Source organism: Hemitrygon akajei, chromosome 17 (assembly GCF_048418815.1).
Source record: "Hemitrygon akajei chromosome 17, sHemAka1.3, whole genome shotgun sequence".
Taxonomy (NCBI): domain Eukaryota; kingdom Metazoa; phylum Chordata; class Chondrichthyes; order Myliobatiformes; family Dasyatidae; genus Hemitrygon; species Hemitrygon akajei.
The window spans coordinates 61,692,140-61,709,953 of record NC_133140.1 but is presented as its reverse complement, the minus strand read 5'-3'; the positions used below and the strand labels follow the sequence as shown (position 1 = coordinate 61,709,953).

Genomic DNA, 17,814 nt, shown 5'->3' with positions numbered 1-17,814 from the left:
ATTCTGCCAACAGTGGTTGTATCATCAGCATATTTATAGATGGCATTTGAGCTCTGCCTAGCCACACAGTCATGTGTGCAGAGAGCATAGATAGGTAGGCTAAGCACACATCCCAGTGGCACACCAGAGTTGATTGTCAGCTAAGTGGAAATGTTTTTTTCCAATCTGTGCAGATTGTGGTCTTACCCTTAGGAAGTCAAGGATCCAATTGCAGAGGGAGGTACAGAGGCCCAGGTTCTGTAGCCTTTCGATCAGGACTATAGGAATGATGGTGTTAAATGCTGAGCTATAGTCAATAAACAGCATTCTGACATTGGTATTTGCATTGTCCAGGTGATCCAAAGCTGCTTGGAGAGCCATTGAGATCGCTTCTGCTGTAGGCATTTTGTGGCAATAGGCAAACTACAGTGGGTCCATGTCCTTCCTGAGACTGAAACTGATTCTGGCCATAACCAACCTCTCAAAGCGTTTCATCACCATAGATGTGAGTGCTCCTGGACAATAGTCGTTGAGGCAGCTCTTCTGTGTACTGATATAATTGTTGCCCTTTTGAAACAGGTGGGAACTTCCGACTGTAGTAGTGAGAGATTGCTTTGAATACCCCCACCAATTGGTTGGCACAGATTTTCACAGTCTTACCAGCTACTCCATGGTCTTGCGAGGGTTCACCCTCTTGAAAGACAGCTTGATACCGGCCTCCTAGACAGACATCACAGGGTCATCAGATGCCGCAGGGACCTTCACAGCAGTGGTTTTAGTCTCCCTTTCAAAGCGAGCATAAAAGGCGTGAGCTTGTCTGGTACTGATGTTGGTGTCATTCCTGATGTTGGTGTAGGAAGTAATAGCCTACAAACCCTGCCAGAGTTGACATGCATCCGATGTTGCCCCTAACCTCTCCCAGAATTGTTTTTTGTCTCTTGAAATAGCCCTTCACAAGACATATCTGGTTTTCTTATATGGACCTGGATCGGCAGACTTAAATGTCACAGATCTAGCCCTCAGCATATCACGACCCTCCTGGTTCATCCATGGCTTTTGGTTCAGGAATGTACAGTAATCTTTTGTGGGCACATGCTCATCCACACAGGTTTTAATGAAGTCAGTGACATCTGCGGCATCCAAAATTCATTCAAAGCACAATAAGAACAAAAATGACAAATTCTATTTTAGTGTGAAGTGATCAAAGCTGTCATGGTGTTGCTAAACTGTAGTGATTCAGGTTTTGCCAGTTGGTTCATGAACTAAATGATTGAAGGCAAGTAGCTGCTCTTGAACCCAGTGGTGTGGAGCTTCAGGTTTCTGTACCTCCTTCGCAGTGGTAGCTGTGGGAAGATGACATGGTTCAGATGGTGGGGATCTTTGATGATAGATATTGCCTTTAGGATGAAATCTTGAGATGTTGATATTTTATTATTTCACTGTCCTTGAAACTATACGTATGTTTCACAGCATATCATGTTGTACTTCCATTAGGTCTCTCTCTTTTTCTGCTCGTAAAAAAAACATTGCTCACATACCCCAGACTTTCATCTATAGTTGCACCTGCTTGTGGTGTGACGGTAGACCACATTGTACAAGCTTCTAAGTGAGATCTCTGATTATAAGAGTTATTCTACTGAACATGAAGTCTTTGATATTGAAAACTGCAAAGTGTCCAACGTATTATTAAAAAAAAGGACATGTCCCTCCCCAAACAATACTGCTTGAAGGCATGTTTATATGGATTGCAATCATGGTAAGAGTTTTAATTGTAAATTTTCAAAGTGGTGGAATCTTCTGTTAATAGATCTCACCAACTCCTCTACTTCCTCAGGAGGCTGAAGAAGTTCAGTATGTTCCCATTGGCTCTTGCCAATTTTTTTCGATGCACCACAGAAAGCATTCTAATTGGATGCATAATAGCTCTGCATGTGACTGCAAGAAATTGCAGAGCTGTGGACTCAGCTCAGCACATCACAGGAATCAGCCTCCCTTTATGGACTGTCTCTGTACTTCTCAGTGCCTCAGTAAAGCAGCCAGCATAATTTAAGACCCCAATCACCCTGGACATCCTCTCTTGTCTTCTCTTCCATTGAGCAGAAGATACAAAATCCTGAAAGCACGTGCCATCTGGCTTAAGGACAGCTATCTTACTGTTACCAAACTCTTGAACAGACCTCTTGCACAGTAAAATGAAATCTTGGCCTCACAATCTATTTTGTTATGATCTTGTACTTTATCTACACTGCACTTTATCTTTAGCTTTTACACTTTATTCTGTATCATTATTGTTTATTCTAGCTCAATGTACAGAGTAATAATTTGTTTTGTATGCAAGGCACACTGTATCTTGGTACATATAACAATAATATATCAATACCAATGGAGCAGTTGAGCAAAATAAAGGAGGTAATGGTTTAAAGCTCTGCTAATATAGTAACATATGATCTTGGTTTAGAAAAATCTACGTGTGGCATCAGCCAAGTTATTTGGGTAGAGATGAGAAGCACCAAGTGAAAGAAATAACTAGTTAAAATAATATTAAGACATTTAACATAGCTACACCATATTACAGAGTGTAGATCAAAAATGTAAAGGAAGCTTACAAGAAAGATATCATATCATAATCTTTATATAGATTGATCAAATCTAACAGGTAAATGTAGCCTTCATGCAACATTGTGTTCATGCAATATATGTTGGATATTTTTGAGAACAATTCCTTTAAGTCTGAACTATTAATATATATGACAAATTTTTAAACAATTCTTTGTGTAACCAACAAAGGCACACAGAGAAAATTTTATGTCTGACCATGTATAATGCCAGAGAGTTAATTAAGTTAAATAATCCAACAGTAAATAATTCTCTGGAGACGAGTTCTCACAGAGTGATAGAAATTGACTTTCAGTTTGAGAGTGAGGAGGTTAGGGTTGAAACTCGTGCCTTAAAATTATGAAGGCAGAATTAGCTAAAATGGCCACAAAAAAAGGTCAAAATAGATGAATAACGATAGACTTTTAAGGAGGTATATCTAAAAAATGATGTAATTTAGTAAGAAATAAAATCTCCTAGAGAACAATGATTCATCCATGGCTGATGAGAAGACAAAGATGCTATCAAATTAGAAAAAAGGCATACAATGTTGCAAGATTTTAATGGTAGATTGTAAATTAGGAATGATTTATGAAAGGTGATAAAAAGTATAATAAAAAGGAGAAAATATATCAGGAGTAAACTTTCAAAAAAAATTTAGCGCTACTACAGTGATGGTATTGGGTTTGCTGTCTGCAAAGTTCTAAGCTCAAATGGAGATCTTAAGCCCTATCCAATATGGATAGGTCTGGGTACCTTCACTGAAAGGAGGTTATATTGTAACCACCTTCTCTTCAAGCACACACTGTCTGGGCTGTGGGTCCCCTCTCTTACTACAAGGAGAAGATTCTTGCAGCTAACAAAGTAATTTAAACACAATTCATTTATTTTTAATTATACCTGTTTAAATTTAGGTAAGATTCTTAAAATACGTTGAAAACTCACAGACAATTTCTCTTATAAAAGCTTTACAAATTACAAATGATTTCTAAAATACAAAGAATTTCCAAAACTAAATTTTTATAAGCCAAAAAAAACTGGTGAATTAAACATAGAAAATAAGGAAATTACTTTGTCTTCATGGTGGATGATATCAGAGGAATAGTAGTAGAAAATTTGGAGACAAAAGCAGGGGAGAAAATTATATCAATCAATATCATGAGAGAAAGAGTAATAGGCATATTAATGGAACTAAGGCCTGACAAGTCATCTGGATGTGATGGCCTATATCCCCGGGCCTTAAAAGAAGTGGCTTTAGTGAGAGTGGATGCATTAGTTGCAATCTTCCAGATTTCCTAGACTCAAGAAATATACCGGCATACTGGGAAATTGCAAATATTATGGCTTTATTTAAGGTGGAGGCGCAAAAGTAGAACACAGGAAATTATAAAATAGTTGTCCTGAGATCTGGCATTTGAAATGCTGTTATCCATTATTAATAAAGTAGCTGCAGAATATTTAGAAAATCGTAATGCCAACTCAACCTGAAAGGGAAATGGTGGCTGTTACATTTATTAAGTCTCTTTTAGGATGAATAAAGCAGGAACTAGGTAAAATTAAACGAGCATATATGGTATTTTTACTTTTCTAGAAGACACTTCCAAGCAAAGAGAACAAAATGATTACTGCTAAAATAGTAGCATTTGGAGTAATAAAGAAGCACAAATCAGCTCAATGCCTTCTATGCTCGCTTTGATAGTCAAAACATGAAGGAACCATCACAAACTTCCACAGACTCCAATGATCCTGTGATCTCAGTCTCTGAGAGCATCCTTCTTGGAGGGTGAACCCACAGAAAGCATCCAGCCTGGATGGGGTACCTGGCCAAGTACTAAAGACCTGGCTCATTAACTGGCTGGAGTATTGACTGAGATCTTTAACCTCTTGCTGCAGCAGTCTGAGGTAGCCACTTGCTTTAAGCAGGCTTCAATTATACCAGTGCCTAAGAAGAACGTGATAACCTGCCTCAGTGACTATCCTCCAGTAGCACATATCCACAATGATGAAGTGTTTTCAAAAACTGGTGAAGAAACATATCAATCCTATCTGAGAAGTGAGTTGGATCCACTCCAATTTGCCTACCAGTGCAACAGGTCCATAACAGATGCCATTTCACTGGCTCTTCACTCAACCCTGGAACACCTGGACAGCAAAGATATGTAATCAGGATGCTATTTATCAGCTACAGCTCAGCATTCCAGCTATCACCCCCTCAAAACTAATCAATAAGCTTCAATACCATGGCCTCGATAATTCCTTGTGCAATTGGATCCTTGATTAACTCACTTTTAACTCACTTGCAGACCCCAGTCAATTTGGATTGACAACGTCTCCTCCACAATCTCCGTCAGCACAAGCGCACCACAAGGCTATGTGCTTAGCCCCCTGCTCTACTCACTTTACCCTTATGACTGCTAAACACAGCTTCCATGCCATATTTAAGTTAGCTGATGGCACCACTGACATAGGCTAAATCAAAGGTGGTGATGAAACAGCATGTAAGAGTGATGCTACAACAACAAACTCCTATTCAATGCCAGCAAGACCAATGAGCTGATTATTGACTTCAGGAAGGGGAAACTGGAGGTCCATGAGCTGGTCCTCATCAGAGTATCAGAGGTGGAGAGGTTCAGCAACTTTAAATTCCTCAGTGTTATCATTTCAGAGGATCTGTCCTGGGACCAGCACGTAAATTCAATTACAAAGAAAGCAAGGCAGTGCCTCTACTTAGGAGTTGGCAAAGATTCAGCATGGGATCTATAACTTTGATTAACTTCTGTAGTGTGTGGTGGAGAGCATTTTGACTGACTGCATCGCAGCCTGGTGTGTGCCCTTGAATGGCAAGTCCTACAAAAAGTAGTGGATACACCCAGTCTGTCCTGGGTAAATTGCACCTCCCCCCTCGCCACAATTGAGCACAACTACACGGAGTGTTGTCGCAGAAAAGCAGCAGCCATCATCAGCCCCCTCCCGCCCCACTCCCCACCACCACCCAGATCATGCTTTCTTTTTGCTGCTGCCATCAGGAAGAAGGTACAGGAGCCTCAGGACTCACACCACCAGGTTCAGAAATGGTTATTAACCCTTAATCATCAGGCTCCTGAACCAGAGGGAATAACTGCACTCAACTTCACTTGCCCCATCGCTTTCTGTTAGCATAACCTACAAACTCATTTTCAAAGATCTTCATCTAATTTTCTTGATATCTATTACTTATTTATTATTATTATTATTATTATTATTATTAATATTTTTGTTCTTTCATTTGCATTTGTGCAGCTTCTTTGTCTGTTGCATGCTGGTTGTCCGCCCTGTTGGTGCAGTCTTTCATTGATCCTACTGTGGTTACTGGATTTATTGGGTATGCCTGCAAGAAAATGAAACTCAGGCTTGCAGATGGTGACATATATGTACTTTAATAATAAATTTGCTTTGAACTTTGAACCTTAAACCAGTACTAGAAAGGAGAACAAGCTGAAATTGTTGAATTTGGTGATGGGACCAGAAGTGCCTATTTGGAAGATACTGTTTAAACTTATTTTAAGCTTTATTGAAACTGTATAGCTATAAAAAAAAGATCAAAATGGAAGTGAAAAATAAATAGGATAAACAACTGGAAATTTTGGATCAGCTTTGTTGACTATATGAGTGTCTCCTGAAAATTCATCACCGAGCCATATTCTGTTTGCTTAATATTAAGGAGAATATTCTAAAGTGAATTTAGAAAATTGTTCCAATTAGAAATACTCATACAACAAATAGCTTCAACATATCATACATATTAAGGCTAGCAAAGAAATATATCAAAGCCTGTTATGAGAGCACAGGAGATTACATAGTTCATAGAATTTCTAAATTGCTTTCTGATTTTTCTTTTGAATGAGACACCTCAGAGCTCAGTTAAGAATCAGCCACATTGCTTTATGACTGAAGTCGCATGTTACCCAGAAATTAGCAGATTTTCTTCGCTGCAGGACATTGATGAACTACAGAGTGTTTTACAACAATCTGTGGGTTTGACGGTTTCCATTACTGGATCTATCTTATTATTCCTGAAATATTTTAATATACTGTAAATTCCCCAGTGGTTATGATGGCATTTAGATCCATCTTTCCAGATCAGCAGTCTGAATTGAATTGAATTGACTTTATTTCTTACATCCTTCATATATATGAGGAGTAAAAATTTTACGTCTCCGTCTAAATGCGCAATGTGCAATTCATAGTAATTTTTAAGAAATAGTACATACAACAGAACAGTCAATATAACATAGAAATACAATTGTATCTGCATGACTTAATCAGTGTGAAGACCTGGTGGAAGAAACTGTCCTGGAGTCTGTTGGTCCTGGCTTTTATGCTGAGGTACCATTTCCCGGATGGTAGCAGTTGGAACAGTTTATAGTTGGGGTGACTCGGGTCCCCAATGATCAGGCCCTTTTTACAAACCTGTCTTTGTAGATGTCATGGATAGGAGGAAGTTCACATCTACAGATGGGCTGTCCGCACCATTCTCTGCAGAATCCTGCAATTGAGGGAAGGACATTTCCCATATCAGGTAGTGATGCAGCCAGCCAGGATGCTCTCAATTGTGCCCCTGTAGAAAGTTCTTAGGATATGGGGGCCCATACCAAACTTCTGCAACCATCTGAGGTGAAAGAGGCGCTATTGTCCCTTTTTCACTACACAGCCAGTATGTACAGACCACGTAAAATCCTCAGTGATGTATTGCCAAGGAAGGTATAGCTGTTCACCCTCTCAACCCCAGATCCTTAGGACCAGTCCTGTGACTTAATCTCTGTTTTATTGCACCTACTAAATGAAATAATTGTTGCTATTTTAAGTATAAATAGATCTCCATTACTCCAAAGTGTGCTTCCAGATTATAAGCAAAAATGACAACAGATATTTTGATATGTACCAGCAAGGCGGCTGGACCGGATGGAGTTTCCCCACGATTACTGAGGGCCTGTGCGACTGAACTGGGAGAACCACTACAGCGCATCTTCAACATGAGTCTAGATCAGAGAAGAGTACCCAGACAGTGGAAAACATCTTGTATTGTCCCGGTACTGAAGAAACCACAACCAAAGGAGTTGAATGACTTCAGACCTGTTGCCTTGACGTCGCACGTGATGAAGACCATGGAGCGGCTGATAATACAGAATCTGAGGCCACAAACCAGGCACGCCCGGGATCCGCTTCAGTTTGCGTATAAGGAGAAGGTGGGAGTGGAGGATGCTATCACGTATTTGCTGCACAAATCACTCTCTCACCTAGATGGGGTCAGTTGTGCTGTGAGGATTACATTCCTTGACTTCTCTAGTGCCTTTAACACCATCCAGCCCAAGATCTTAAAGCACAAACTAACGGAGATGGGAGTAGACTCTCACATGGTGGATTGGATAGTGGACTACTTGACAGATAGACCTCAGTATGTGCGGTTGGGAGACTGTAGGTCTGACACAGTGGTCAACAGCACAGGAGCGCCACAGGGAACCGTACTCTCTCCGGTCCTGTTCACCCTGTACACATCTGACTTCCAATATAACTCGGAGTCCTGCCATGTGCAGAAGTTCGCTGATGACACGGCCATAGTGGGGTGTGTCAGGAATGGACAGGAGGAGGAGTATAGGAAACTGATACAGGACTTTGTGATATGGTGCAACTCAAACTACCTGCGTCTCAATGTCACCAAGACCAAGGAGATGGTGGTGGACTTTAGGAGATCTAGGCCTCATATGGAGCCAGTGATCATTAATGGAGAATGTGTGGAGCAGGTTAAGACCTACAAGTATCTGGGAGTACAGTTGGACGAGAAGCTAGACTGGACTGCCAACACAGATGCCTTGTGCAGGAAGGCACAGAGTCGACTGTACTTCCTTAGAAGGTTGGCGTCATTCAATGTCTGCAGTGAGATGCTGAAGATGTTCTATAGGTCAGTTGTTGAGAGCGCCCTCTTCTTTGTGGTGGCGTGTTGGGGAGGAAGCATTAAGAAGAAGGATGCCTCACGTCTTAATAAGCTGATAAGGAAGGCGGGCTCTGTCGTGGGCAAAGTACTGGAGAGTTTAACATCGGTAGCTGAGCGAAGGGCGCTGAGTAGGCTACGGTCAATTATGGAAAACCCTGAACATCCTCTACATAGCACCATCCAGAGACAGAGAAGCAGTTTCAGCGACAGGTTACTGTCGATGCAATGCTCCTCAGACAGGATGAAGAGGTCAATACTCCCCAATGCCATTAGGCTTTACAATTCAACTGCCAGGACTTAAGAACTTTTTTTTAAAGCTATTATTAATGCTTTTTGAGTTAGTGATTTAGATGCATATCATATTATTACTGAGTTAAGTATTGTATGTAATGAGTTTTTGCTACAACAAGTGTATGGGACATTGGAAAAAATGTTGAATTTCCCCATGGGGATGAATAAAGTATCTATCTATCTATCTATCTATCTATCTATCTATCTATCTATCTGGTTAATTATTGAATGACAATGATATCATTGTCCTGGAATTCTGTGGCTGTTATCTCTCATGAACTCTATGCTACCAAATACAACCAAGCAAGTTGAATAATACAATCAACAATGTTCGAAAACCAGAGAGTGCCAAACTTTTGCATCTTTGATTACAAGCTTGACAGTGATGTTGAGGTTCAACACTATGAAGTTTCTTTGTCCTTCTTGCACTTTATTTCTAATATACAGTTTCTGAAGTGTCTGCAAATACCAAAATTGAAATATAACCTTGGGATTAATGTGAATTTATTATAAAATGTTTTTTTATTTCATTTGGGAACAGAATTGCAATATACGAAATTTTATAATTTTAACATTTGAAACTACTGTGAACATTTATGCCAAAAATTTTACTCTGCAGAATTCTTTCTGCTGAAGGACGTCACAAATTAGCAATTATTCCTTGAGACATGCAATGGCCAATTTAGAATTAATATTACAATATTTTTTTGCTATCAGCACTCCACTGTTTAGTAAGCAATCATCTTGTTTTTAATGCCACTAATTCAATCACCAAATGGGTAAATTGGTATTTTAAATTGAACTTTGATAGAAATGCAGAAGCAGCTGGAGTGCTTTGAGAGTATCAACAACTTGTAGCATGGCTGTGCAGTCATTGTTGATTCTCACAGGATTATACAGCTTATCCTCCTGCCAATCCATGCACCTAAATGGACAATAAACAATGATTTTCCAGAACATAAGAGTCAAGAACAAAATATGAAAGTATCTCAAGTATATACCATCAATGTATCCATTAGTATTTTGAACCACCTGTCCTAAAAATCAATTTAATTCTGAATTCTCTAGATGTACCATGGAGAACATTCTGACAGGTTGCATCACTGTCTGGTATGGGGGGGGGGGGGGCTACTGCACAGGACTGGAAAAAGCTGCAGAGGGTTGTAAATTTAGTCAGCTCCATCTTGGGTACTAGCCTACATCTTTACCCAGGACACCTTTTGGGTATAAAAACACAAAATGGGTTTCGAATCGGCCCGAAACGTCATCACTACCTCCTCCCATAGATGCTGTCTGGCCTGCTGAGTTCTGCCAGCATTTTGTGTTTTTATTTATTTCCAGCATCTGCAGATTCACTCGTGACACCTTTAGGGAGCGGTGTCTCAGAAAGGCAGCATCCATTATTAAGAACCTCCAGCACCCAGAGCATGTCCTTTTCTCACTGTTACCATCAGGCAGGAGGTGCAGAAGCCTGAAGGCACACACTCAGCGATTCAGGAATAGCTTCTTCTCCTCTGCCATCCAATTCCTAGATGGACATTGAATCATTGAACACTACCTCACTTTTTAAATATATATTATTTCTGTCTTTTTGCATGATTTTAATCTATTCAATATGCATACATTGTAATTGATCTGCTTATTTTTTTCTGCTATATTACGTATTGCATTGAACTGCTGCTACCAAGTTAACAAATTTCACAATACATGCTGATGATAATAAACCTGATACTGATTCTGATTTCTCTTAAAGTGTTATTACCTCTCTTAAAATTATTGTTTTTAAAACAATAAGATTGTTCACTAGTTGCCTTGTGTCTGGTTTAGCTGGATATTTAAAGTAATATAAATGAATGTTAAGTTTTTCTATTTATGTCACCTGTATAACTTCTGATCAAGATTTAATAAAAAGGACATGTGCAAAAATAGTTTTGGTTTGAAGTATTCTAGGTTATTAACTGATGAGCATATTCACAGTTAATTTAAAATGCCTGTGTGCATTTTAATTTTTAAATTCTACACCAGCCGTATGCACCTTTGATTCAATTTTGATATAGCTTCTTGATTTGTTTTTGTGTAAAGTAATGAACTCTATTTAACAAACTTATATTGCTCATATTAAACCTGTACATATTTATTTTTATGTAAAAGAAAGCTAAAAGATATTGAACAGTTATGGTATGTAGTATGGCCATGTTGCAAATTTCATTTTTCTTTTCATGCTATTTTGATTTGTATTGTTTTATTTTTATGCGAAAAGACATTCTGAATGTGATTTAGTGATAATAATCAACAGATATTTTAGCATTTTTTATTAGAGAGATTTGTTGTTTTATTCCTTACTTAAGTGAAGGTGAAAAGGACATTGACTTGCTTCCTTTAACCCCCTGCTCAATTTTATGGATTCAGTCAGGTTTTGTGATACTTAACAGTGATCAATAAAGGGCAGATGGTAATGAAGAGTTACCTTTCAATGCGGAGCTGGGGAAATGGGACCTTGCTTAGCTGTATGGCTGCAGCAGTGGTTTTCTTAGCAAATCAATATCTTGTCTTGTCTTGCTAATTGCTCATTGGTTGACATTCGTGGATTCTTTCTTGAAATGTAAACTCTTTTCCAGCTCGAGCGACGTGATGATACAATCCTACATCTCCGTAAAGAGGTCCTCCTTTTACAAGAGAAAAGGGATGAGTTAACAGCTGAGGTACCTTCGATATCTTTATTGTTTTAATTCTAAAGCAAATGACTTGTATTGCAAAATGTATTACATGACGCTAAATGGATTAGGCTGATTTGAATCTGGACCGTAAAGGACATCAATAGTATTGGCTAAGCAGCTCAGTGCCACCATATTGGCTTTCTGAAGACTTAAGCACAGTCTCCCTATGCTATGTGTTGTGATTCTACCATGATTTCATTCAGCCCTATTAATATCATCTAGGACTGTGCTTGTAGAATATAGAACAAATGTAATATCTCTAATATGTGTGTGAATTGATAGTTGGATGTACAGGAAAAGAAGATTTACCATCTTCAGGCACAGCTAAGAGAAGGAGAAGCTAAGCTGGAACAAAAGCAGAGCTGCCTGCAACAGCTGAAAGAGGAGCTAGAGACCACCAAGAGGCTGCATAAAGAGGTCCAAAAGCAGGTACAGTGCATATTTACTATATCATTAGGCTTCAGGGCCTTAATCTGAAAGTAATTTGATTGTGGTTTGCATGAATAAAATATATTTAGCTCTGCTTTAGCTGTTTTTATTGCTGTTATATATCTAAATAAATTTGGACCAGACATTTTCTATTTCTATGGAAAGCATATACACCTTTTGTTTTGGGGGGGATGAGAGAAGGTGGGGTAACATAATTACAAAGTGGTCAGATTTTTTTAAATTGTGAAAATTGCGAAAAATGGGTATTCAAAAATAATTGCACAGTATTATTAGATTCCTCTACTTAAATTATAAATTTACTTGAGATGTGGGAAGTATACTGAATTACAAAATATTGAATTTTAGGTGATTTAAACAAAAATGCTGCAGCCAATGGTTTATCCAACATGATGTATTTTAGCTCGTGTTTATTGAACCTTTGACGACCAGAATTCCTGAGCGATGCAAAATTACAGTTTTACATCTGTTCTCAAGATTATTGGTTATTTGTCTAAATTTCAAATGCCAAATAAAACTGAAATGAATTAGAAAAATAGGCCACCCTTATAATCAGCACTCCCGACACATTATATTTTTTAATTATCACTCATTCTTTTAATTCATTTTTGTTTTATTGTGCTAAATATGTGAATCTGTTATGATTTTGTATCACACAATCTGTCTGACTACCTCGGGTTCTTTGCATAATTTCTATTTGTGTTCTTTAAAGAGGAAGTATGCTTTTTCGAAAAAGACCTTGTGTATAATCATCTTCTCATACATACATTGTAAGGGCCAACAGTAATTTACATTTTTATAGATTTATAAAGATCTGATGGTTTGTCAAGATAGTTTTTGTTCATTGAATAGTGAAAGCCTCATTGTCTGTTTACATGCTTAAAACAAGAGGAGAAAACCTCTTTTCCTTTCTTCAACCTGGACCCAGGGATTTTGAATATTAAGGCCAGCAGAATAATACAGTTTACATGAAAATTGTCTGATATTTCTGTTTTTATTTGTTCATCCACAAGATGTTAATTTTGTTGGTGAGACCAACATTCAATTTCCCATCCCTAACTGCCCGCGTGCTGATGAGACAATTAAGTTAACCACATTGATTGGTTTGAAAATACCTAATGAGTCTTTCAATTGCACATGGCAGCTTTTGTTATGAACTTATTAATTTCATCAAGTAAAAGAGTATATAATTCACAGAAATTAGATTATATATATGTAGTTATTTATTAATCTTATAAATATGAGATTGTCGAGTTTCTACACAGGTTGTATTGTTTTGTCTGGCATAGTGAATTAACAAATGTTTATGTCTGGTATTGGAAGTATTTGTTGCTGGTTATTTATTCAATAATGTGCATTAGAAACTTTCTACATCTTTAATTGTCATTTAATTCCAATACAGAACTGTGCACAAGCCTTAGGCACATATATATAGATATATATATAGCTAGGGCACCTAAGACTTCTGCACAGTATTGTACTTGACAACATGGAGCGGAGAATGAGGTTGTAAATCTGGTGGGAGAAAAGGATGTTGGGAATGGCAAGATTGGAGTGCCAGAGGAGGAGTGTGGGAAAGGTGGCAGAGAAGGGGTGGCGCGGGTACAGACATGCCCAGCCCTGAGACACCAGGGTAGGTCATATGATTCCAAGCAATTGGTTTATTGATCATTACAGAATGTCTCTCTGGTGCTTCCTGCTCCCTCCCCTCTCCCTTCCCTTTTTCCCAACCATGATTCCCCTTCCCACTTTCAGTCCACAATAGAGACCTAAATCAGAGTTTGATTTACCATCGCTCATACAATATATGTCATGATTTTTTTTGCGACAGCAGTACAGTACAATACATAAAATTACAATAGTACTGTGTAAAAGTCTTAGGCACCCTACCTATATATATGTGCCTAATGCTTTTGCACAATACACTAGATATTTGCACCTGTTGATTATGTATTGACAGTCTGCACTTCAGTAGAGATAATTTATTTTGATTTGATTCATTTAGTCTAATTGCGTCTGTAGTTTGTGGAAGTTGTGCTTTTTGATCAGTTGAGAAGCACTGTCTTGGTTACATTTCGTACCTTTTTGATGGTCCAGAATGCATAATACAGTTGTGAACAAGTTCAAGTGTGTTCATAAAGCTTGTTTGTAATCAAGGGTAGGTAAGTTCAGTGGAGACAGTAGAAGCTGGAATTAGGAGAAACAAACAATTTTCAGGAGGTACTTAGCAGCTTGAGCAGCTGGTTGGGGAGCATTGGTAGGTGTAGAAATGATATTTATACAAAGCAGCAAGCCTCTGCAACATTCTGTGCAAGGTGCAAAACTAATGTGAAACTTAATTTGTGAATATTTGATTATTTTATGTAAAATGTGCTAATGCTATATGAGTGTTATCTCACTATAATGATGCTTAATGCCTGTTTACTTTTGAGAACAGCTTGATTATGAAAATTAAATATATTTCATATTATAAGCTAATTCTATAATTCATGAATTATTTGGTCAATTATTGGGATTAGTAAGCATGTTATTAAAGTAGTGAAATTACTTTATGAAATTTGTTGTTTCACAATACAAAATTGCTGTAAGAGGAAATGACAACAGAACTGCATGCAAAGTAGAAGATTTATGTTAAATAGGAATAGAAAACAGGATTAATGTTTATTGAGTAAAGGCAAATTTTTTTTCTATTGCCACCTTAAAACTACAGAAGACAATTAAAATGACAAGTTGTAACAGCATTCTACATTTCACCCAATCTTAGTGTACTTTAGAATCAATATGTGGTGATACTTCTCATGTCTCTCTGCTTCCCACCAGTAATGTCTGATGGTGGAATGAGCCTTGATGTCAATGACAACTCAGATTTATATGTATTTACATAATGAAACATGTCAGCCTGCTTCAAAGGCAGCATAATTAGACAAAGGTTGACAATGTGCCATAAAAAGATGAAATAAAACTTAGATAACCTGCTATCCATTTCTTTGGAAATTCCAATGCTGGAGCGTTTGACTCATTCTTTAGTTCTGAGTGTGTGTTGGAATCTAGACTCCAGGCAAAGTGCACAGGTTGGGGTAAGGAATGCCAGGGAGACACAAATATAAGTAGGTTTATGAGCGGACCGGGGCAAGGAATGCTTGTGTATTTCAGCTTGGTTTGACAATTTGCTAGCTACAAGGTGAAACATACAAGTTCTATTTCCCGAGATATAAGATAAGTGATAGAATAGCATATTCGGATATTAATAAGAGGAGCAAACACGGGTCTGGAAAAGAAAGACTGAGCTTAAAATTAGCTTGGGTAATGTGTTCAGTAAATTATGTTTTTCATCAGAAACGAAACCTGATTATCAGCTTTTTTGATGAATTGTTGGAAATACTCTTTAGGAAGCAGAGGTTGGAGAGGAAAAGAAGATTGTTTATTTGCAAAAAGAAGTTGCAACAGATTTGCTTCTAGGGATTAACTTTATCTTATTATTTCTAGTTTGCAGATAACAAGGAATTTCTTGTTCAGGTTGAAGATGAGAACAAGGCACTGAAGGCTTCCAGTTTGGAATATAGCACAGAGGTATATATTTCTGAACAAAATATACTTTGCATTGGCCTTGTACAACCAGAGCACAGCTACACTCATGTTACAATATTGTACTTGTTTTTATTTTTTATTTATTTAGAGATATAGCACAGAATAGGTTCCTCTGCCCTTCGAACCATACCACCCAGCAATTCCAACAACTCTCGATTTAACCCTTATGTAATTGTGGGACAGTTTGCAATGACCAATTAACCTAGTAACTGAACATGAGAAAATCTACAGATGCTGGAAATCCAAGCAAGACATGCAAAGTGTTAGAGGAACTCAGCAGACCAAGTAGCATCTATGGAAAAGAGTAAACAGTCAATGTTTTGGGCCAAGACCCTTCATCAGGACATTTTTCCATAGATGCTGCCTGGCCTGCTGAGTGTAGCCTACTAACTGGTATGTTTTTAGACTGTGGGAAGAAACTGGAGCACCCAGAGAAAACCCATGCATTCCACCAGGAGAGCGTACAAACCTCTTACAGAGAAGCCAGGGTTGAACTCCGAACTCCGACACCCCGAGCATGACGCTAACCACTGTGCCACTGTGACAGTTTTGCGGTTCCTTTTATCACATGAACATCTGCCTATGCCCACTCCTGCCTCCACTGCTATCTCAGAGGTGGGAAATTTTTCACAATGCACTCTCTATTTTCCCTCCTATTTATCTGAATGTTTGATCACCAATTTGAAGCCCCTTTCTTTGAAAACAACCCATAGAGTTTTGTTTGTTAAATAATTAACATTATAATTTATTAAAATATTTTAAGATCTTAAAATATAGGAGCAGAATAGGCCATTCAGCCCATTGAGTCTGCTCCACCATTCCATCATGGCTGATCCCAAATCCTACTTAACCCCGTACGGCCTTCTCGCCATATCCTTTGAAGCCCTGACTGATCAGGAAACGATCAACTTCTGCCTTAAATATATGCATGGACTTGGCCTCCACCGCAGTCTGTGGCAGAGCATTCCACAGATTTACTACTCGGTGGCTAAAAAAATCACTCCTTGCCTCTGTTCTAAAGGGTCACCCCTCAATTTTGAGGCTGTGCCCCCTATTTCTGGATACTTCCACCATAGGAAACATCCTCTCCACATCCACCCTATCCAGTCCTTTCAACATTAGGTAGATTTCAATGAGATCCCCCCATATTCTTCTAAATTCCAATGAGTACTGGTCCAAAGATGCCAAATGCTCCTTATATTTTAACCGCTTCATTCCCAGAATCATCCTCATGAACCTCCTCTGAACTCTCTCCATTGACAACACATCCCTTCTGAGATATGGGGCCTAAAACTGTTGACAACACTTGAAGTGCAGCCTGACTAGTGTCTTACAAGCCTTTGAGTTTCCCTAGCACTTTTTCCTTTGTGATAGCAATGGCACTCATTCCTGCACTCACTGCTTTGTCCCCCATTACTACCTCATCACCATCATTTTCCAGTGATCCAATATCAACTCTCACCTCCCTTTTACTCTTAATATAACTGAAAAATTTTTGGAATCCTGCTTTATATTACTGGATAGCCTGCCCTCATATTTCATCTTTACCCTTCTTATAGCTTTTTTAGTTACCTTTATTTGGATCTTAAAAGCTTCCCAATTATCCAACTTCCTACTCCCACTCATTTTTGCTACTTTATATGCCCTTTTTTTGGTAGTCCTTACCTTCCTCTGTCAGCCACAGTTGCCCACCCTGCCATTTGAGGACTTCTTCCTCTGTGAGACATATCTATCCAGCACCTTGTGAACTATTTTGCTCCATAAATCTTATCATAACATTATTAAGTCGTCTGTAACATGGCCATTAATTTATCACAAAACCTGAATCAAATTTTTTATACTTATTTTAACTTTTCAAGATAATTAACAAGGGTTAAAAAGGATTCCTGAGAAAAAAAATCATAGTATTGTTTTTAGTAGGGGTATCAGAATATATTATCCATGTTTAGGAAATTATTATTTTTAACAAGTTAATTTTATGCTTTTTTTTAGCATTTTAAATATTTGACTGTGTCTGGATTCTTTTGTAGTATCTTTGTTAATCATTGTTCATTCAAATTCCTACACAAAAGGAAATTAATTTTAGATAATCTTTCCCAATTCTGTAAGTATATTGCTGAGTTAATGTAAAATGTTGCTTGTTTTACCAGAATACTTGTTACTTCTTGAACTGTTTTGCATGTTTTAAAAGAAAGTTCTTTATTTCCAACATATTCAAGTGGATCT

The 17,814-nt window shown here is 38.1% G+C and overlaps 1 protein-coding gene across 1 annotated transcript in view; it reads left to right on the top strand.

Moving 5' to 3' along the window:
• pmfbp1 (polyamine modulated factor 1 binding protein 1) overlaps nucleotides 1-17,814 on the top strand; it is a 649,032-nt gene that overhangs the window by 308,262 nt on the left and 322,956 nt on the right. The window contains exons 9-11 of the mRNA XM_073070291.1: nucleotides 11,455-11,538; nucleotides 11,836-11,982; nucleotides 15,487-15,570. Coding sequence (XP_072926392.1) covers nucleotides 11,455-11,538; nucleotides 11,836-11,982; nucleotides 15,487-15,570 — 315 coding nt within the window. The remainder of the gene's footprint in view (nucleotides 1-11,454; nucleotides 11,539-11,835; nucleotides 11,983-15,486; nucleotides 15,571-17,814) is intronic.